The sequence below is a fragment of the Equus przewalskii genome, chromosome 4 (assembly GCF_037783145.1).
Source record: "Equus przewalskii isolate Varuska chromosome 4, EquPr2, whole genome shotgun sequence".
Lineage (NCBI taxonomy): Eukaryota > Metazoa > Chordata > Mammalia > Perissodactyla > Equidae > Equus > Equus przewalskii.
Genome location: NC_091834.1, coordinates 32,018,428 through 32,041,545, shown reverse-complemented (window position 1 = coordinate 32,041,545; position 23,118 = coordinate 32,018,428). Strand labels below are relative to the sequence as shown.

General features: G+C 38.1%; 2 protein-coding genes across 28 annotated transcripts in view; one reads left to right on the top strand and one right to left on the bottom strand.

The window, feature by feature from the left end:
- Positions 1-17,473, bottom strand: part of DBF4 (DBF4-CDC7 kinase regulatory subunit) — a 30,739-nt gene extending 13,266 nt beyond the window's left edge. For 3 of the 4 annotated variants that reach the window (XM_008543657.2, XM_070617353.1, XM_070617354.1), the window contains exons 1-6: positions 17,138-17,270; positions 15,843-16,015; positions 8,892-9,071; positions 7,307-7,357; positions 6,219-6,288; positions 5,941-6,017 (exon numbers count right to left, since the gene is read on the bottom strand). In XM_008543657.2, coding sequence (XP_008541879.1) covers positions 5,941-6,017; positions 6,219-6,288; positions 7,307-7,357; positions 8,892-9,071; positions 15,843-16,015; positions 17,138-17,183 — 597 coding nt within the window. In that variant the 5' untranslated portion in view covers positions 17,184-17,270. Of the gene's footprint in view, positions 1-5,940; positions 6,018-6,218; positions 6,289-7,306; positions 7,358-8,891; positions 9,072-15,842; positions 16,016-17,137 lie in introns of all 4 variants that reach the window. The other variant, XM_008543658.2, reaches the window with a different exon arrangement.
- Positions 17,474-17,493: 20 nt separating this feature from the next.
- The window catches only part of SLC25A40 (solute carrier family 25 member 40), a 129,905-nt gene continuing 124,280 nt past the window's right edge, over positions 17,494-23,118 (top strand). For 11 of the 24 annotated variants that reach the window (XR_011539474.1, XR_011539475.1, XR_011539476.1 and 8 more), the window contains exon 1: positions 17,523-17,833. The gene's annotated coding sequence lies outside the window, so the exon portion shown is untranslated. Of the gene's footprint in view, positions 17,834-22,255; positions 22,312-23,118 lie in introns of all 24 variants that reach the window. The other 13 variants (XR_011539487.1, XR_011539486.1, XM_070617385.1 and 10 more) reach the window with 8 other exon arrangements.

Below are 23,118 nucleotides of genomic sequence, written 5' to 3'. Positions count from 1 at the left end.
AAAGGATAACATTGTCTGGTGGATTTTTCATATATGCAGATATAATAAAAATAACTATGCCATAAAGATTGGTGGGGGAAGGTAAAAGGGCTCAAAAAATTTTAAGGCTTTTACATTTTATTTGAAGTGGGTACAGTATTAATTCAAAATAGACTGTGAAAGGTTACATATGTATATTTTAAATCCTATAGTGACTACAAAAGAAAACTATTAAGTAGAGTGGTAGGCCTAAATTCAATGATATTGATAACTACATTAAGTATAAATCACAACATACCAATTAAAAGATAGAGATGGCCAGATTTGATAAAAAGACAACTTTTTACTGTCTACAAGAGACTCATTTCAAATATAAAGACAGGGGCCGGCCCAGTGGCATAGTGGGTAAGTTTCGGGCGCTCTACTTTGGTGGCCCAGGGTTCAAAGGTTCAGATCCTGGGTGCGGACCTAGCACTGCTGGTTAACCCATGCTGTGGAGGAATCCCACATAAATAGAAGATTGGCACAGATGTTAGCTCAGTAACAATCTTCCTCACACACACCCACACACACAAAATAAACATAATAAAATAAAGACAAAGATATGTTAAATGTAAAAGGAATCAAAAAGATACACCACACAAACACTCGTCAAAAAGGAAGCTGGAGTACCTATATCCTATCAGACAGAACAGACTTCAGAAGGAAAAAATACTAACAGAGACAGAGAGGGATATCATATAATGATGAAAGTGTCAATTTATGTCAATTCACCAAGAAGAAATAAGAATATTAGATGTGTACAGACTTAACAAGACTCAAAATACATGAATCAAAAACAATCAGAACTGAAAGGAAAAATACACAAATCCCTAATTATATTCGGCACTTCCATACTGCCCCTCCTCAATAACGCCAAGAACAAGACAGAAAATCAGTATGGATACAGAAGACCTGAACAACACTACCATCCACTTGACCTATTTCACATTTACGGAACATTTCACCCATTAACAGAATATTCATTTTTTTCAAGTACACATGGAACTTGCACTAAGACAGACTATATTCTGGGCAACAAAGCAAACCTTGACTTAAATCAAAGAACTTAAATCAAAGTAAGTGCTCTGACGATAACAGAATTAAAACAGAAATCAGTAACAGAAAAATATCTAGAAAATCCAAAATTATTCTAAAACAAATGATATAATTCCAAACAACCTGCAGGACAAAGAGTAAGTCATAAGACAAATTTCAAAATATTTTTAATTGAATGAAGATGAAAATCCAACATATCAGCAACAGGAACTCTCATTCATTGCTGGTGGGAATGCAAAATGGTACATGCCATTTTGGGAGACAGTTTGGTGGTTTCTTACAAAACTAAACATACTCTTACCATATGATCCAGCAACCAAGCTCCTTGGTATTTATCCAAATGAGCTGAAAACTTATGTCTACACAAAAACATGTGCATGGATGTTTATATCCATAATTTACCCATAACTGCCAAAACTTGGAAGCAACCAAGATGTCTTTCAGAAGGTGAATGGGTCAACTGTGGCACATCCAGACAATGGAATATTGAGTCATAAGAAGAAATGAGCTATCAAGTCATGAAAAGCTATCAAGCTATGAAAAGACATGAAGGAACTTTGCCTATTACTAAGTGAAGAAACCAATGTGAAAAGGGTACATATTATATGGTTCCAACTATATGACATTCTGGAAAAGGCAAAACTATGGAGACAGTAAAAGGATCAGTAGTTGCCTGGGGTAAGTGGGGGAGGGAGGGATAATAGATGGATCATGAAGAATTTTTAGAACACTGAAACTATTCTGTACGACACTATGATGGTCGATACATGTCACTAAACATTTGTCTAAACCCATAGAATGTATAACACCGAGTGAACCCTAATGTAAACTATCAGCGATTGTAACAAAATGTTACTACTCTGATGGGGGATGCTGATAATGGGGGGGGAGGCTGTGTGTATATGGAGGCAAGGGGTGATGAGAAATATCTGTACCTTCTACTCATTTGGCTGTGAACCTAAAGCCGCTCTAAAAAAAAACGAAGTCTATATATTAAGAAAAGATTCAGCATAAAATGTGTGACGCACCTAAAGCAGAGCTTAAAGGGAATTTACAACAAAGCTGGTTCTTTGAAAAGATTAATAAAATTGACAAAACTCTAGCCAAGCTGGCCAAGAGAGAGAGAAAAAAAAAAAACCCACCAGAATAATGTTATCAGGAACGAAAGAGGAGACGTTACAGACCCCTAGACATTAAAAGCTTAACTTAATAAGGGAATATTACAAACACTTTTGCCATCAGACTATTTAGACAAAATGTACAAATTCCTTGAAAAAAATACAAAAATACAAACCAAAGTGCACTCAAGAAGAAAGAAATAACCTGAATTTCATCTATCTAATAAAGAAATTGAATTCGTATTTGAGAATTTTCAACAGAGAAAACTCCAGGCCCAGATAATCTTACTGGTGAATTCTACCAAAAAATTAAGAAATAAAACCAGTTCTACAAAAACTGGTCTAGAAAACAGAAGTGGAAATACATCCCAGCATTTTATGAGGGCAGCATTACCCTAACACTAAAACCAAACACAGCAAAAGAAAAAGACCAACATTCTTCATGTACATATAGGTAAAAAATTCTCAACAAAATAAGTTTCTGGTAAACTAAGGGAAAAAACCCCTCAAAATATTTTTTTCTTTTTTTGAGGAAGATTAGCCCTGAGCTAACTACTGCCAGTCCTCCTCTCTTTTTGCTGAGGAAGCCTGTCCCCGAGCTAACATCGGTGCCCATCTTCCTCTACTTTATATGTGAGATGCCTACCACAGCATGGCATGCCAAGTGGTGCCATGTCTTCACTTGGGATCCGAACCAGCGAACCCTGGGCCGCTGAGAAAAGGAACGTGCGAACTTAATCGCTGCGCCACTGGGCCGGCTCCTCAAAACATTTTAAATAAAGTAGTGGAGCAAATACATTTATCCAACTAAGTTTTTAAAAACATTCATACTAAACAAGAGCATTTATGAGACTTTAATGTCTTAAAATTTAAATACATTATTTAGTGTGCATAAAACTTATACACATCCATTCAAGACCCATAAAAGCATCTTCATTAAAAAACTTTATGCTTTAGCACTTGGCAAATGAAAAATTTTCCAGAAACATTTTTTCCTCACATAGAGAAAAAAAATTCAAGTATTGGAACCAAGTTGACCAGTTATACATCCTGGATTATGAAGGTATTTGGTATTCCTATTCTTTTAGTTTAGGGAGAAAAGTAAGAACTGTTTCACAGCTGTTTAGCCTAGCTTTTTATTGTTTTTCTTGCTTCATGAGGGCAAATATTCCTAGTGCCTGGCATATAATAGGCACTGAGTATTTGCTGAATACTGAATGAATAATACGGGTTACATGTGTAAACGAAACCCAGTGTTGAAAAAGAAAGACATGTCTGGGCCCTCATGGAGCTTACATTAGATTCAAGGCTCTGGTTAGGGACTGACACCTGTTAATAAGTATCTTTCAAATCTTTACTGCCCTTCTGTTACTTAACCTTTTTTTTTCCAAAGATTTTATTTTTCCTTTTTTTCCCCAAAGACCCCCGGTACATAGTTGCGTATCTTTAATTGTGGGTCCTTCTAGTTGTGGCATGTAGGATGCTGCGTCAGCATGGCCTGATGAATGGTGCCAAGTCTGTGCCCAGGATTCGAACTGGCGAAACCCCAGGCTGCCGAAGCAGAGTGCTCAAAATTAACCACTCAGCCATGGGGCTGGCCCCTTCTGTTACTGCCTTAAGCAGGCTTTCAACATTTCTCCCAATTACTGACATAAGATCCCAGACTACTTCTTTAAACTGTGGACTACAACCTATTAGTGGGCTGTAAGATCAGTTTAGAGTTGTGACTAGTATTGTTAGGATGACAATAGAATGCTATGGTAATACTGGCATGAATCACATTAAGGGAAACTACTGTTTCATGAAACTTGTTTCAGATACGTACTTATTATACATAGGGGTGTGTGTGTACAGACAAATGTAATATGTGTGTATTGAGTCCATAAACGTCTTGTGAGTTCAAATTTTTATACATTTATTTCTATATACAATCCAAACAATCCACAAAATGCAGTGGGGATAATTTATATGTTGTTTAGCATATTTCAATAAAGGAATATTCACCCATCATTTTGGAAAAATTGGGAAATAACCATTTGGAATTTTTTTATTTGTAAATAAGACATCCAAACAAAGTATTAACAATTTTTTTTGAAGAAGAAGATTAGCCCTGAGCTAACATCTGCTGCCAATCCTCCTCTTTTTGCTGAGGAAGACTGGCCCTAAGCTAACATCCGTGCCCATCTTCCTCTAATTTATATGTGGGACACCTGCCACAGCATGGCTTGACAAGCGGTGCCACGTCCACACCCAGGATCTGAACCAGCGAACCCTGGGCCGCCAGAAGAGAATGCGCGAACTGAACCACTGCACCACCAGGCTGGTCCCAGTATTAAGAATTTTATTTAAATATTAAGTAAATTATTTGTTGCTTTCTGCAAATGGTTCATATCTTACATAAATGTGAATTTATAAAAAATGTGAAATTCATGAAGACTTTACGAATCTTTGTATATAACATGCACTCACAGGGTATGTTTCTTATTGAAAACTGTGTTCAAGAAAGTTCAAAAGCCACTGTCCCATTTGTCAGTTTTTCCAGGGAAATTCTTTACAGGCAACCAGAGGGATCTTTCCAAAATGCCTACTCAACCAGGTTACTCTCCCATTAATAATCTTGCAACAATTTTCCAAACCCTTCAAGATAAACATCTAATTCCTTTATATAGTTTGCAGAGTCCTATCTGAACTTGCTAATTTTTCCAGCTTCATGTCTTGTCATTCTCCCACTCACAGGTCAAGTTGTATTATACTACAGAAAACTTCCTAAACACGCCATCCTACTTATGGCTTCATGTCTTTACATACTCTTCTATAACATTTATTTTCCTTTTAGATTCTAGTCATTCAAGGATTGAGTGAAGAAAAAGCAGGTCATAAAAGAATGGTCTGAGAGACATAAAAACCATGAGAAAGCTAACAGATGAAGGACGTTTCAGAAGACAACAGGTAAATTCAGGGAGGAAAGGAATAGTAGCAGAGAGAACCAATATAACTGGTTTTGAAAAATGTTAACCTGATTTGGCAAATTGGTCAGTAGTTTTATACCTCATAAGTTGAAGAGTGAATGAGAAGTATAAAAGCGGAGGTATAAGAAGTTTGGATGACATAAAGATTGGATAGTAGTTAGGAAGTGACCTGAGATCAAGGGAGGTTTTAAGTATTTGTTTTAAAAGATGCAAGAGGCTTGTTTCCGTACAGAGGCTTCAAGGAGAAAGCTGGTAAAAGGGGAAGAGATTGAAGATATGAGAACATTAGGTCTAACAGAGTGCAATGCCCAATGTGCTTATTTAACAAAAATTTGGAGGTTAGGCCAGATAGTATACTATATAACAGGAGTTTGTTATACCACCATTCTAGAGCAGAAAAGTAAGTATGTTTCCTATTTATGTTCCCAAAAGGAATATATTATTCATAATAGGAGCTTCTTATGCAATAGACTAATTGTGAGGCTTTCCTGCATAATGAACAAAAATATCTGCTACAAAGCAGCAGGGACCAAAGAGGAAAAGAAACCCCCAAATTATGCCACCATCCAGGTGAAACTCTTACTTCATGAGTAAATCCTAAAGCTAAGTAATACATAATTTATTCAAATAACAGAAACATGCTTTTAGTACAGGCTTACACCTAGGATACTCTGGCAATAAGATTTTCTACTTATCAAAAAAAATTTTACAGATACGTAAATAAAAACCAAGGTTGATTACTTTAATTAGTTTAAAAATTAAGGAAAATAACATACCACATCTCTTACAGAAGTGCTTGATTTCTTGAGTAAATACAATTCTTTTTTCTTTTGTTCAATGTAGTATCTAATGTCTTTATTAAAGGAAAGAAAGGTTTAAGATCAGCATTTTTACCTTTCAAGTTAAACATTACTATTTTCTTATAATTGTACTAAATTTAGATGAAAGAATTATCTCTTGCTATCAGAATTCTCACTATGTAAAATTAGGAACCAAGGGACAGAGATGGCTATGCATAACAAATATTGTCAAAAAATAATTATAAAATCCTTACCGTCGATATGAAGAATTTTTACCCCCCATGATAAGGCATTTGATAAAATACTATTTGAAGGAATAAAATCCTGTAAAAAAAAAAAAAAAAGATTGATAATTTTTCTAGGAAATTACTATGTTAAATGAGCTAAATTAAAATAATTATTTGAAGCTTAATGTCACTGAGGTGGTTATTCAGAACAGACTCTACCCAGTTACAATAGCAAAGAGGACATCACTTTTTCCCTGGAATTTCTAAAACCAATCCTGCTTAACATATTGCCATATTCTTGAATATTAATACATGCTGTACCCTTACAGTTAATAGTTTCAAGAAATTATTTCATTTAAAAAAACAAAAATGTTGGGGCTGGCCCAGTGGCGTAGTAGTTGAGTCTGTGCACTCTGCTTTGACGGCCTAGGGTTCACAGGTTTGGATCCCAGGTGCCAACCTACACACCGCACATCAAGCCACGCTGTGGCAGTATCCCACGTATAAATAGAGGAAGACTGCACAGATGATAGCTCAGGACCACTCTTCCTCACACAAAAAGAGGACTGGCTACAGATGGTAGCCAGGGCCAATCTTCCTCACCAAAAGCCCAAAAAAACCAAAAATGCCACAAGCTTCAGAAGTCTCCAGTAATATTTTAAAAGGCCACAAGATGGAGATGTTTCTTCATGAAAAGTAGTTTCTGTTCTTTGTAAAATGAGACACATGCTGGTATTTAGGCTTTTTCTATTAAAAATAAGGATAGAGGGCCAGCCCCGTGGCCGAGTGGTTAAGTTTGTGTGCTCCGCTGCGGCAGCCCAGGGCTTCTCTGGTTCGGATCCTGGGCGTGGACATGGCACCATTCATCAGGCCACGTTGAGGCAGCGTCCCACGTACTACAACTAGAAGGACCCACAACTATAATATACAACTATATACTGGGGGGATTTGGGGAGATAAAGAAGAAGAAAAAAAAAGAAGATTGGCAACAGTTGTTAGCTCAGGTGCCAATCTTTAAAAAAAAAAAATAAGGAAAGGAAGATTTCAAGAATATTTTTCTGCATGAGTTATTAATAACAGATCATGCACTGTAAATTTTTAAAGTTCCTACTTACATGGTCCTTGATAGCTTTTTCAACTAATAATTTTCCTCTGCTCAAACACACCTATAAAAAGACCAGAGAACAATCAAACATAAAAAGTTACATCATAGTGCCTCGTAGGAAACAGGTTAAAAAGATAAAATAGCTAAAATAAATAAATAACATTTATAAATTTTAATACATATATGAAATTTAAAGTAGATAAATTTTATGTGTACAAGTCTTAATGACTATCAACACAAAAAAAGTATGGTAAAAAGTGATTTCCTTTAGGGGCTTTGTAATAAGATCTATTAAAAGGCTTGTTTGCTCTTTTTTTGGTGGAGGAACTTCACTCAATTGAATGAGACCCAAGGCAAGTTCCACAGTAAATTCTATTCAACATGAAATTAAAAAGTTAGGTTCCTCTGAAATTCTACTTATAATTAAGTAAGTTTACATTTTAGTGTCCTATTAAACTGAAGATCTAAGAATATGAATAAACTGTATATATTGTTTTTACATGGTATTTCATTTTTTAAATAAAATACTAGGAAAAGTAGTTGAAATGCTATAAACAGCAATTAATTTGGAACTAGTTACTGGTATATAACGTTCCTCCAAAGAAGCATTAACTGAAAGATTATATGTGTCTTCCTTAGTCTCTTCTCCAAATTTTTTTCTTTTATGTATTTATGTCTCTTTCAAAGTGATATCTCTTACGTAACTCATTTCTTCTGCTCCGCCACCGCCCCCAGTTTTCCTGCTTCCCAAACAGCTACAGAGGATAAGCTGACGAGGATATTAAAAAATGATAACTACATTTCAATCTAAAAATGAGATAAACCTCTTATTTTTCAACCTCTTCCCCTCTCCACACTCAATTAAATCAATTTCTCCTTCACTGTATCTTCCAACTTATTGGCAATGGAGGGGTAGGGATACGATGTCAGTAATTCTAGAAGAGGGGTTGGCAAACTTTTTCTTTAAGGGCCAGAAAGTACATGCTTTAGGCTCTGCAGGCCATGTGGTCTATGTTGCAACTATCCAATTCTGCCTGTATACCAGGAAACAACTAGCCAACATGTCAAACAAATGGCTATGGCTGTATTCCAATAAAACTTTGTTTATGGAGAATGAAATCTGAATTTCATATAATATCCACTTGCCACAAAACATTCTTCTTTTGACTTTTCCCCAACCATTTGAAAACATAAAAACCATGCTTAGGTTGAAGGCTATAAAAAAGAGGCGGCAGGCTGAATTTGGCTCAGGGGCCAGTTTGCTCACCCCTGCTCTGAAACAAACAAACAAAAAGTTTCTATTTTTTCTTTAAAACAATGATTTGCTGTTACTTTTTGGTTGTAAAATATTCGAAAACATAGAAACCATGCCTAAATGCAAGGGTATATTTTAGGAATCAGAGTATGACTACACAAGTAATGTTAGAAAAATCACTGTTCTCTAATAGAGCAACCTCATTAACAATTGGAAAGCCACACATAATGTAGATATTGTTCTACCTAAGTGAACTCTGCTGCCAGCTTGCTCTTGAAAATCATGAGCTCCTCAGGATACAGCCTTTCTGAGAGTCTCAAAGCATATTTAAGAGACTTACTGAATCTGGAGACTTAAATGAACTTCCATCATGGCTGGGATGAGGTGAAGTAGTTTCTGCAGTATATGCAGATTCTGGACTTGGTACAGGAGAAATTCGTCCCAAGGTTTGTGCAAATTTAGCTTCCTTTTTATTTGAAATAAGATAACTGATATCTTTGCTCAGAAATTCTTCAACTCGCTAAAGGAAAACAAAGTATTTTTAGGTAAGTCATATAAACCATAAACTGCTCCAAATGCTAGGCACAGGTAAAATGCCAATTTGATGCATTTTAATCTTTAGTAAATTGGTGGGTTTTATATTGCCTTCTTCTGAACTAGAGCTCTGAGGAAGTACAATGGAAGTTTCAAGAACAACAACAGCATCATGTGCTAGACACTATTTTTAAATACTTTATATAGCCTAATTAATTTAATCCACACAACAACCCCACAGTACCAATATTATCCAGCTTTTGTGGAGAAGATAATTGAAGTTAAATGACTTGCTTGAGGTTACACCAGTATTAAAAGAATTTGAACACAGGTATTCTGATTCAAGTCCATGCTCTAAAGTAGTACTGTCCAGTAGACCTTACTGCAATCACGTGGAAATGTTCTTGATCAGTATTGTCCAATATGGTAGCAACTTGCCACATGTGGCATGCTTGAAATGTAACTAATGTGACTTAGCAACTGAATTTTAAATTTTATTTTAATTAACTTAAATATCCACGTGTTTAATGGCTACCATATTGGACAGCACAATTCAAAATCATATAGTTATGACATCTTTCCATAAGACTTAAGTAATGGGAAAGAGGGAACCCTTACCCTTAAGAGTGTTAAAACTGTCTGAAGAGAATTTCCCTACAAAAATATTTGAAAACCACTGTTTAAATGCCTGAATTTGTAAATACATGTACCAAAGTCAATATTATTGAAGATCACTCCCATCCAAGGGCAGGAAAATTAAACTAAGTAGATACAAATACTATTAATCATTAACCATTTTCATATATGAAAGACTGCTAAAATATTTTAAACAGCTATATCTAATTTCCACAGGATCTCATAATATAAATGGGGATAATTAAAAAAATGAAATGAAGTGTGTATAGATGGGTTAATTTCATCTAAGCATCAAGGAGAATTTGCTGCTAAGACCAGTGGCCCCCTTGGTTAAATGCAAATGACTAATTCCTTTTTTTCCGAGCAACATTTTCATCGACGAGAAAATAAAGTAAGTATCCATATTTATTTATTCCAAGGATCACAAAGTCAAATGCCTACAAGGGAGGGCTGGAATATAAATGAACAATTTACACATCAAATACTTTCTTCATTTTCATAAATATGTGGCCCGAGCACTGCCAAAGGTTCCAACTTTTCAAGAGAAGCCCAATCTCCTACACGATTTTTAAAAATTGCGATAAAATATATATAAAACTTACCATTTTAATCATTTTTAAGTGTCCAATTCAGTGGCATTAAGTACATTCACAATGTTGTGCAACCATTACCACTATCCATTTCCAGACCTTTTTCATCATCCCAAACTGAAAACAGTGCCCATAAAATAAATCCCCATTCTCCCCTGCCCCTTTTAATCTCTATTCTACTGTTTCTATGAATTTGACTATTCTAGGTACCTCATATAAGTGGAATCCTATATTTGTCCTTTTGTGCCTGGCTTATTTCACTTAGCACAATTTTTTCAAGGTTCACTCATGTTGTAGCACAGACCAGAATTTCACTCTGTTTCAAGGTTAAATAATATTCCATTGTACATGTATACCACATTTTGTTTATCCATTCATCTGCTGATGAATATGTGGGTTGTTTCCACCTTTTGGCTATTGTGAATAATGCTGCTATGAACATGGGTATATGAATATCTCTTCAAGAGCCGGCTTTCAATTCTTTGGGTATATACGCAGAAGAGGAACTGCTTGATCATATGGTAATTCTATTTTTAATTTTCTAAGGAACTATGATACTGTTTTCCATAGCAGTTGCGCCATTTTACAATCCCACCAACAGTACACAAGGATTCTAGTTTCCCCACATCCTCGACAACACTTATTTTTTTTGATAGTGGCCATCCTAATCAATGTGAAGTGGTATCTTACTGTGGTTTTGATTTGTATTCACCTAATAATCAGTGATGCTGAAATCTTTTCATGTACTTATTGGCTGTTAGTATATCTTCTTTGGAGAAATGTCTATTCAAGTCCTTTGCTCATGTTTTAATCCTTTTTTGTTTTTGAGTGGTAGAAGATCTTTATATATTCTGGATATTAATCCCTTATCAGATATGTAATTTGCAAATATCTTTTCCTCCTATTCCGTGGGTTGTCTTTTCACCCTCTTGACAGTGTCCTTTGATGCACAAAACCTTTTTCATTTTTATGAAGACTAATTTATCTATTTCTTCATTTGTTGCCTGTGCTTTTGGTGTCATATGCAAAGAATCCACACCAAATCCAATGTCATGAAGATTTTTCTCTCTATTTTCTGCTAAGAATTTTAGCTCTTATGTTTAGGTCTTGATCCATTTCAAATAATTTTAGCATATGCTGTACAATAAGGACATAACTTCTTTTGCATGTGGATATCCAGTTTTCCTAGCGTAAGTTGTTGAAATGATTATCCTTTTGCAACTGACTGGTCTTGGCACTCCTGATGAAAAACTGATTGATCATATATATGAAAATCTATTTATGGGCTTTCTATTGCATTGGTCTATACGTCTGTCCTTATACTAGTACCACACATTTACTTTGGTTTTCCATTTCCCATACTTGACTTATAACTCTTCAGCAGTGAATAAAATGTTTTTTTACAATCTGGCCCCAATATAACATCGTTTCTTGCTCCCCCTGTCTAAATCCAAAGCTAAAGTCATATTTAATAATCAGCAGTTGCTCAAACAAACCACACAGACATCTATTTTTTATTTTTTTTGAGGAATATTAGCCCTGAGCTAACTGCTGTCAATCCTCCTCTTTTTCCTGAGGAAGCCTGGTCCTGAGCTAACATCTGTGCCCATCTTCCTCTACTTTATATGTGGGATGCCTGCCACACCATGGCTTGCCAAATGGTGTCATGTCTGCACCCGGGATCCAAACTGGAGAACCCCGGGCCACCAAAATGGAACGTGTGCACTTAACTGCTGTGCCACTGGGTCGGCCCGGACATCTATCTTAAATATGCTCTTTCCTCTATTTAGGTTGTCCATTCTGCTTGGTATATTCCTACTAGGCTTTAAAGACTCAGCTCAAAATTTATCTCTGCTATGATTACTAAAGGCAGAGTTAATCATTTCCATTTCTGTATACTAACGGCAATTTCTAGATAATTTCTGTTAAAGCACTGACAATGCTATACCATAAATTATTTCTTTAGGTGTCTGATGTTCCCACAGACTGAGAATCCCTAGAGGACTAGACTTTATCTTACTTATTTTTGCATCCTTGGCATCTAAAATAGTGCTGGCATATGGGAGACAATGGTAGAATAATTTTTGAACCAATTTCCACGTGTCCAAACCATAATCATTCTTCAAAGCTGAGTTCAAATTGTGTCTATACAACGCGCTCCAAGATTCCTCAGTTGGAAGTAATCTCTCCCTCTTCTTGACATCCTATGTTGTATTAATATTAATTGTACCCATGTCATCTCTACCTAGACTAGAAGTTGAGGGCAGGATGGACATCAGGTTCATTTTTTTTTTTTAAAGATTTTATTTTTTTCCTTTTTCTCCCCAAAGCCCCCCGGTACACAGTTGTATATTCTTCGTTGTGGGTCCTTCTAGTTGTGGCATGTGGGACGCTGCCTCAGCGTGGTTTGATGAGCAGTACCATGTCCGGCCCAGGATTCGAACCAACGAAACACTGGGCCGCCTGCAGCGGAGCGTGCAAACTTAACTGCTCGGCCACAGGGCCAGCCCCCATCAGATTCATTTTTGAATCTACCAAAACACTTACTATCATGCCCTGTACTGTTGACTTAATTTTATTATGGTTTTCAATTTACTACCTATTGTTTTGTTTGTTTTTTTTAAAGACTGGCACCTAAGCTAACAACTGTTGCCAATCTTTTTTTTTCTGCTTTTTCTCCCCAAATCCCCCCAGTACATAGTTGTATATTTTAGTTGTGGGTCCTTCTAGTTGTGGCATGTGGGATGCCATTTCAACACGGCCTAATGAATGGTGCCATGTCTGCACCAAGGATCCAAACCTGCGAAATCCTGGGCTGCCGAAGCGCAGCGTGCTAACTTAACCACTCAGCCACAGGGCCGGTCCCCAATTTACTACTTATTGTTGAATTTGTGTCTTTTAAAGAGTAAACTCAAAACTTGTTTTCTGATGACTCAAAGTCACAATGAACAAACAAGTAACTCTGTCTTCAAATTCATATGGCAAGGTATCTGCCCTTTCATCTCTAGTCTTCCCTAACTGCCTTATTTTAGCCCAAACTGTTTGGACATGGACCTAAATGTGGTCGGTTCCATGTGCTTTTAAGAAGGTTTTGTAACAGATATTTTTCCTTGCTATTAATTATTTTCCTGTTATGCCAGACTTCACTGCTGCGCTCTCAGTAATTCAATTTGTCAGAAGTGTACTCTCCAGATAAATGGGGTATTTGGATGTTTTCATTAAGACTAGAGAAAACAAATGCATAAAGTGGACAACTAAAGAAAAGGACAACACCAGTAATAATATGAAGAAAGATAAATTATAAAATGATAAAGGGCCTAAGTATTCCTAACAGTTAATAAGCATAATCTGTCTAAGGAATATCTATTCAACTAAATATTCCTTAAAGTTGAATCTGAGTCTTAAATTAGTGTCTAGAGGTCAAAGTTCCTCTATAGTTCAGTTAGGAGATCATAACAAAGTCTTTTTTAGGATAGAAATGGTAATGTGCTAGGGACAGAAATTACGACATGAGTGAAGTACTAGAAAGGTAGGGGGAGATGAGAATTTGATAAAAAAAATTTTAAAAAGAGGGGCCGGCCTGGTGGCACAGCGGTTAAGTTCGCATGTTCTGCTCTGGTGGTCTGGGGTTTGCCAGTTCCGATCCCAGGAGCAGACATGACACTGCTTGGCAAGCCATGCTGTGGTAGGCATCCCACATATAAAGTAAAGGAAGACGGGCATGAATATTAGCTCAGGGCCTGTCTTCCTCAGCAAAAAACAGGAGGATTGGCAGCAGTTAGCTCAAGGCTAATCTTCCTTAAAAAAAAAAATTTTCTTTTAAAGAAAAATTAAGGAATAATGTTAACAAATCAAATTCAGTTGAAAATCCACAACTTTAGGGGAAAGTCTGGAAACTCATGTCCTTAAATATGTTCCTCACTTCATTGGTCTACTTCAAACCATTTTTGGATAAAAATTTAAAGTGTACAAACCAAAAAGTCTCTCAACTATTATCTGATGCATAAGTTAATTCAAAATGTGTTTCTTGCAAAGAGAAAGACCAACACTGTATGACTCCACTCATATGTGGAAGATAAACACACACACGGACAAAGAGAACTATTTAGTGGTTACTGGGGGAAGGGGGTGGTGGGTGGGCACAAAGGGTGAAGGGACGCACTTACAACAACAAAAAAACTTGGTTCTTGCAAAGTGCCTCAGGAACTGCTGTGGGGATGACAGGACAGAGAAAAGGGGACAAGGCAAGCAGTCTCGGCACTAACGTCTATACTGCTGTTTTAGCTAGAGCAATTCCATTTTTACTGGCTTTACACACCGGACTTCCGAATATGATTTTGTTGGAAGGGTTCCACTGCTAAAAACACAAATCTAAAATCACTGATTTAGATCAGAAAGATTAACAGGTTATTCATCATAATTGTGAAAGCTGCGAAACTGTATCAGATGGCTACTTTGTAGCCATTAATTGCTAGAGGAACAGAATGGTGAAATGTTAGTCTGGGAATTAGGAGGCTAATCCTACCCTGGGCCAGTCATTTAACTTCTCTGGATCTTTAAGTACTGAATTTCTAAAATGGAGGGTTCTTTCACTCAATGTCTAAGGTGCTTAACACATTAAGACACTATTGATAGATGGTACAGTCAATACAGTGGCACGCTTACAAAACATGACCTTGTGGAATGCAGTCATACGGTCATTATGATACATGCTACTACTATGACAAACGTGTGACAATGTTTTAAGAAAATGAATAGCAAAAAAGTAAAATATCTTTTCGTAGATAGATAAATAAAATATCACACCAATAAACGATTCCAAGAAACGTGATACACATTCTTCTACAAATTTCTATTCTAGGAATGACAGGACCTGTTGCGATTACTAAAGGTGTTAACCTTGACAAACTCAAAACCTTTCAAACAGAATTAGGAAATAAAATCTTAACCCCACTTGCTAAAATTTACCTTAATCCTAAGAAAATCTTAGAATTTTACCTGAATTTTCTAATTTCCTAATCATTTACTCAATGAAAAGGTAGAAGATTTTCAATATTTTTAATCTAAAATGCTGTTCCCTAATGACAATCATTCTGCTGACACTATATCACTTGAACAGTTTTAACTTTTTGTGGTGTGAACAGGTTTTCCTTGTTCTGTAAGTAACACTTACAGCTAGTCCAGACAAATTTATGTCTCTCTCCAATAATCATAATCAAGGCGTTCCTGCTATCTGGAGAACATCTCAATGTTACAATGAAAAGTCAATAAGCAGTTCCACAAGGACAAGGGAGTCTCATTTCTCACACCGTGAACTTTACACTAGACTAAAAATTACAGAAACCTGAAAGTTTTGTCAAGCTACAAAAGGTTAAAACAGATGGTTTTTCATTAATGATAAACAGCTGACAAAAATTTTGAGCTTGGTGCTTATATGGTTATGTTTTCCAAAATGAAAATTTTAAAGGACTACATTAGACAGCACAAGTTACAAATTTTTCCCTTTTTGTCAAAATGCAGTTTTGACTTACCCCTCCCAGATCCTTTATGTCCTTTTGCAGTTTTTCAGATATGGTGACAGAAGGTAAATCAATGTAAAATACTTTTCCCCAAAGTGGCTTATATTTGGATTTTTCTGGTTTGTTATCAGTTTTCAGAGATTTCAATGATGGTCTGTTTTTTTCATTTTTGACTTGAATTCCACCTGTTGTTTAAAACATTTAGAATTAGATGTTTTATGCAGACAGAAAATTTTTGCTGTCTTAAAAACCCAATAGTTGAATCTGCAGGAAACAGTCATGCTATTATTCATGTTTTATGCATTAAGGCAAGGAACTATATAAAATCTTTCTATATAAAATTTTTTCGAAAGATTTTCCTCCTTAGAATGCAAACTCCAAGGGGTATTTACTCAATAAATTTATTTATGGAGTATCTGCCATTCTGCTGAACTCTCAAAACTGGTGCTCAGGATGTTAAACACTTCGCAAAGCAAGAAACCTCTGTTACCCAGAATGACCTAGTCCTCAGAGGTTTAATTTCATATCGAATTTGTCTACGTGTTAAAAAGAACTAAATGGCCCTTCTGAAGAACCAAATCACCTTTCATTTCATTATTTCCCTTGAAAACAGATCTGAAATCCAACCGCTTTAAAAATTAACTTTTAAAACACGACCTGTTCACAAGTTTGAGGTTATTATATACACATACATATGTACCATATGTAAATAATATACATATTTTAAAAAAAACTTCAAGGCTGGAACGTTTTACCAAATAAAGCGATTGAAAATGGAAGTTTGCTTTTGTTTCTGTTTGTCTATAATGTTGAAAACAGCAATGGTATGTTTGCTATACAAATACTTTCCCTCAACTTTATGAGTGAAGGAAAATAAACGTAAGAGCAAGACCAAAATCCACTCACAATCACCCAAATGAATCAGGAAGCAAAAAGGCACGAGCACATCTGCTTTTAAACTGAGGCTCGAGCTGCAGCTTCAAAGGGCCTGAGCGGAGTCGCAGCATCTGTGGGAGCCCCGGCGGGCGCCCGGGGCCGCACACTGTTTTCTAGTTTTACAACCGACGGCACCACCTGGAACTGGGGGCCGCGGCTGGAGGTTGAAGGGCGCGAGGGGCCCGGCCGGGATCCGTTGCCGTGCTGAGGCGGAACCCGGAACGGAACCTTCCTTCAGGCCACAGAGAAGGACGCACAAGGCGGAAAAGAAAAGCAGCAGAGACCCGAAAGGAGAACTCTGAAGACTCAATGGTGGAACCATGAGGGGAGGAAGCATTAAAGAGACTGCAGGCGGAGGAGGGGCTTCATACCCTGGAAATGTCCTTTGCTGTGGATCCTCATGGCTCCGGAGTTCATAGCAGCCGCCCGGCACCTACATGCTGGATCCAGTGAGGGTGTCGCGTCCGGCAGTCGCGAAAACACTGTTCCTCTCCGACTACCACACCCACGCAGGAGAGATGCCGCGACTGCCGGCCGGGTTTCCGGGGCCAGATCCGGCTTCACGGCGCGGAGGAGGAACGGGTAACGCACAGAGTGGGCTGCGGCGGTTGAAGATTTGAAAACGCGTCACGCGACCGCGGCGCCGATACGCGCGCCCCGCCCCCTCTCACGCCGCGCGCCGCGCCCCGCCTCGCGCTCGCCTCCACGTGCCCGCCTCCTCGCGCCCGCCTCCTCGCGCCGTGCGCCCAGCCCCCCAGTGCCCGCCCCCTCGCGCTGCGTCCTGTCGTTCACGCCCCGCCTCCTCGCGCCGCGAGCCCCGCCCCCAGGGGCCGTGTCTCCGGCCCCGCCCCGCCCCCATTGCGATGCCCTCCCTTCCTCAAATCCGCGTTTCCAGCCCGCCGCTTCTCGTCTCTTTGCTGCCTGAATAGCTGCCGTGGCTCCGTGTTGAGCAGAGCAGAGGTGGTGGTTGCAGATAGTGCTGGAGGCCGGCCTCGCCGTCCGCTAGGGTCGTTCCCGCCTTCTAGGGTTGCCAGGACCGCCTGTCCTCCAGCCGCCTCCTCCACCAGGTACGCTTGTTTCCTGTGGGTTAGCTGTCTCTGAAGCTGGAGGCGCGGCGGCTGCGGTCGAACGAGACTCAGCTTCCGGCCCGGCCGGGAGGCGGCGACAGTCCCTGCTCAGCGCGCCCCAAGTCGCATAGCGTGGTTTTCCCACGATATCCGCCACCCCTTACCCCTGGAGACGGGCCGCAGAGAGTAGCCTGGGGGGCGTCGGAGCCAGGGTAGGGCCAGGCCAGGCCTAGAGTCACGTTCAGGTCGCCTTGTGTCCTTTGATACTTGACTGTGCGCTGACCTCTTGTGCACAGATCTGTTTTCATTTTATTGTATGCAAGTTTCTTTCAACAATAATAGAGTGGAATTTGAAATCTCAAGTCTAGGGTTTTGGGTCTGAACTGGCCCCTTACCAGCTTGCAAGACTTTGGTTAAGTTACCTAACTCCTTTGAATAGCAGTTTTTTCATCTGTAAAATGGAGATAATAATGGGATTATAGTACAGATTAAATTAAAATATTTTGTAAAGTAAATTAATTTTGTTTTGTAAGTGGGAAAGCGCTTCACAAAAATAGTGAATTTGGGGGGCCGGCCCCGTGGCGCAGCGGTTAAGTTCGCACGTTCCGCTTCTCGGCGGCCCGGGGTTCGCTGGTTCGTATCCCGGGTGCGGACATGGCACTGCTTGGCAGCCATGCTGTGGTAGGCGTCCCACGTATAAACTAGAGGAAGATGGGCATGGATGTTAGCTCAGAGCCAGGCTTCCTCAGCAAAAAGAGGAGGACTGGCAGTAGTTAGCTGAGGGCTAATCTTCCTCAAAAAAAAAAAACAAAAAAGAAAAAAAAATAGTGATTTTGGTATGTTTCTGCTTGTAAACCTGTAAGGAGGCAGAGGATTAAATCTTGTACTACTTGGCATTCCTTAACTCCTGGCCGTAATAGTCACTCGTTTAATGGTTGATTTTTGACCTACTAGCTCAGGGAAGTTAGTGCTGCCAATATCACCGTTTCACAAATAGGTACCTTAGAGCATAGACAAGGGAGAATTCCAATACTGTTAGCCGAAATGGAAAACACAAAGAGATGATTCAGGTTTGCTAAGGGAAATGAGAATTTTGTTGTGGACGGCTTTAGGTTGAAGGGCCTGGGGAGGTAATCATGAAGCTGTGTTTATTAGACTCTTGGTAATATTTGTCTGTAACTCAGGAGAGATGTCTAGGAGAGAGGGAGGGTGAAGAGAGGGACGATTGATTCGAGAGACATCATCCAGAGGGATCACTTATTCTCAGTCATGGGATGATGCATAAGAGGTTTTCAAATCTTGAGAGGCAGGAGGAGGTGTAGTTTGAACAAACATATTCAACATTAGAATTTCTATTTGGGAGAAAACCTATTCTCAAAATGTAAACTACAGAAAGAGCACAAGATTTTTATGTTTATTAAAAGCTTTATAAGATTTGAGAGACACCAATATAGAATATAAAGTCATGAGAGGAAATGAAATTACCCAGGAGAGTGTCTGAAATAAAAGTAATGATGAGCAGAGGTTGTTGAAATAGTGAAAAATGGAGAAAAGGCCACAATGTTAGGAAGAGAACCGGGAACAAAACTTATCATCAAAAGCCACAGAATTGCAAACATTGAGATCAGGCAGGCTTTACTAACTATATGGCTTTGGGTAATTTTGAGCCTCAATTTAATCTGTTAAAAGGGGATGATAAATACTTCTCAGAGGTGAGGCTTAAATGAAACATTTTTGAAAGCTTAATTAGTACAGTGCCTGGCACAAAGTGAGAGCTCAGTAAGTGCTATCATTCTGGTGAACTCTGCACCAACCTCTCCATCCTTAAGAGTTCAAAAAGGCTAAGAGTTGAAAAATCGGCCTTTAATTCTCGTGTTTAAGATGTCATTGGTTTCCTCAGTGAAAATTTCACTAGACGGCTAAAGTAAGTCAGTGCTACATAAAAACGATGAATTTGAAGTGGAGGCAGGTTGAGTGCAAAAAATTAGTGTAGAGAATTTGTGTAAAAGGAAGGGAAGATAGGGTCTTTGGAAGGTTTAGGGGATATGGGAAAATTTTAAACGTTTCTATTGAAGAAAATAAGAAAAATGGAAGCTCATTTTATGTTCTAGTGAAAAATAAGTTACCTTTCTTATTTACTGTAACGAGGAAGGACAGTAACATAGTTGCACCCTGTGCTTTTAGACACACCCTTGACTGCACTGTAGGTGATAATGCCAAGCTGTGAATAAGCAGAAAGTCTGTTTTACTGGACAGTGTTAATAATTTTCTAATCTCTAACCCAAGGTTAATTTAAAAAAATATTATTGCTGGAACTCAGATCTTTTAGTAGGTACAGGAAGAAGGACTTGGTCATATATCTATGGCCTATAGCTATAGAAACCATGATACATAATCATGTCAATAATCAGGGCTATTGGTAAGAGAATAAGGTTTACACTAAAGTATACCTTGAAATGTGCTTCAGGCGAAGGGTATACATTGAAGACGAAATGAATGGGGGCAGGGTTATTTGTGGTGAGAGGTTTGATTGAACAAAACAACTTAAGCAAATTTGGAGAACCTTGAGCAGAATCATGGTCTAATTAAAGGAACGTTTGGCTGTGAATGAGGAGAAATGAATTTCATTCCGTACTGGCTCTATTTCTAAGTAGTTTTGTGACCTTGGGCAAATATTAACCTTTCTGTGTGCTACAAATTTATCTGTAAATGAAGATAATATCTGCTCAGTCTACCCCACAACTTTTTATGGTTGTCAAATGAGGCCTTGTCTTTTTCAGACTACCGCACATATATCCAAATATAAATTCTTCTGTAACACTTAGCACTTTCTTATTTTCTTTCTTTTGCTTAGGCCTCTTCACCTGGCTGGCAATTTTTCCTCTTTCCTATTCATAGCAAGCCTGCCTTAATACAACCTTTATCTCCTACTCATTTGGGGCCTTCAATAATAGTCCTGTTTGATTCATTTACCTACTATTGATGTATTATCTTCTGAAATGTGTTCTGTTGCTATTTGTATTATTTAATTTTCGTATTTTAGAGTCTTGCTACCCTGGTGAATTGGAGGTCCTAAGGTTTTTCTGAGGTTAACTTCTTAGTTTTGCAGGCTAAGCATATGAAAAGATAGAGTTGCTTAGAAGCTGTGGCACTGAAGTCCATGTCTCAGGTGAGGGTGGGCTGGGAAACCAGGGCAAATTCAGCATATCAAGTCCTTGAACACAACATAGTGAAGGGTCAAAAATGGAGACTAAGTAGACAAGAGGATTCAAAATTTGAGAGTGTATCCCTCTGAGACAACATCATTCAGAGGCTACTGCCACCCATAGGAGCTGTTATGGATAATGAACTGGTTCAGAGGTTATGTATTATATTCTGAACTAGGTTGTGAGTTCCTTTAGGGTAGTCCAGAATACATATTTGGCCATGACTGTGAAACAATCTACCTATCTATCCCACTTCCTTCTTTCCGTCTCTATTGATTGAGCACCTACAGTGTGCCATGTCCAGTGAGATTGGTTTGCCATGAGACCTTGTAGAAGTCTAATCATGTAAATTTAAAAATTTTCTAATACTCTTAATAATCCACATGTAATAAAGTGCACCCATTTTAAGCATACAGATTGATGAGTTCTAACAAATATGTATATCCGTGTAATTACCCATGTCCGGTATTTTCACTGTAAGCATCTTTGCTGTAGACATCTTTATTGCGGGCATTTTTGCCGCAAACATTTTTACCACATAACTAATTGGCTGTAAGGCAATTTTGCCATAGAAGATAAATAACTGGTTGACCGTTTGGTTTGACAGTTTGGTTTCAACTAGAAGATACGATGATAAAATGTACTGAAAGTGTAAATAAGAGAGTGTGAAGCTAGACTGCATGCTATACTAGAAAATAATATGGGTTTGCAAATCCTTCCATGAGCACAGTCATCCATCCCACCTGTCAAAACCAAAAGTTTACCAAATTGTGGCAAATATAAAAGAGGTGGCTAGTCATTCTCAACAATCTTAAGAGCATTAATTATCGATTCTTTAGCTAATTTAGATACAACAGGTTGTTCTCTAATGCCATCTTTACCAAATTCATCACGCAATACTAGAAGTTGGAGGCAAAAAAAGAATCAAGCTCCTTCTCCTGTCCCCCCAAAAGTAATGGTTACGCGATTCCAGATGAGTATAAGTTTCTTGAAAATTTTTTGCTGTTTGATAATGGAGAGCATGATGTAGACAGAATTTTGGTATTTTGGCACAGAGTCTGGCTTAGATGATTTGGTGAAATCTAAGGACTGGGCGTGTGATGGAACATTTAAATGTAGTCCAGATATGTACTACATGTTTCATTATGTCTTTTTTAATGTCCCTCTTTTATTTTTCATTATTTTATGTTTTATGGCAAAATTGCTTTATGGGCAGTTAGTTATACGGCAGAAATGCTTGTGGCAGAGACATCTACAGCAAAGATGCTTATGGTGAGTGTACCCAGAACCGTGATTACCACCCCAATCAAAATATAGAACGTTTCTCTCATCTCAGAAGGTTATTTTATTCCTTGTTCCTATCTCCCTTCTCTCTCCCACCATAGGTAACCACTCTTCTGATTTCTATTATCATAAACAATTTTTTTCTGTATTTCAGCTTCATATAAATGGAATCATATACTTTATATGTTTTGGGTCTGAATTATTTTGCATAACATAATATTTTTATGTTTAATCCATGTTGCAACATGTATCAGTTGTTCATTCCTTTTTATTGCCAAGTAGTATTTCATTGTGTGAGTATGCCACAGTTTATCCATTCACCTGTTGATGGATATTTGGGTCGTTTCTAGTTTTTGGCTTTTATGAATAATGCTACTATGAACATTTGTAACAGGTGTTTTTGTGGACATATGTTTTTTCTTGGAATTAATGGATCATATGTTTAGTGAGTGTTTAACATTCAGAAATTGCTAGTTTTCAACTCTCCCCTCGAGCAATATATGAGAGTCCCAGTTGTTACACATACTGTCACTGAGTGTGAACTGGTATCTCGTGTAGTTTTTTAAAAAATTGAGAAGAAATTCACATAACATAAAATTCACCATTTTAACCATTTTGAAGTGTATAATTCAGTGACTTCTAGTGTATTCACAATTCACAGTGCAACAATCACCACTAATTCCAGAGCATCTTCAACACCGCAAAACGAAACCCAACACCCATTAAGCAGTCATTCACCATTCCCCGTTCTCTTCAACCCCTGGCAACCACTAATCTGCTTTCTGTCCCTCTAGA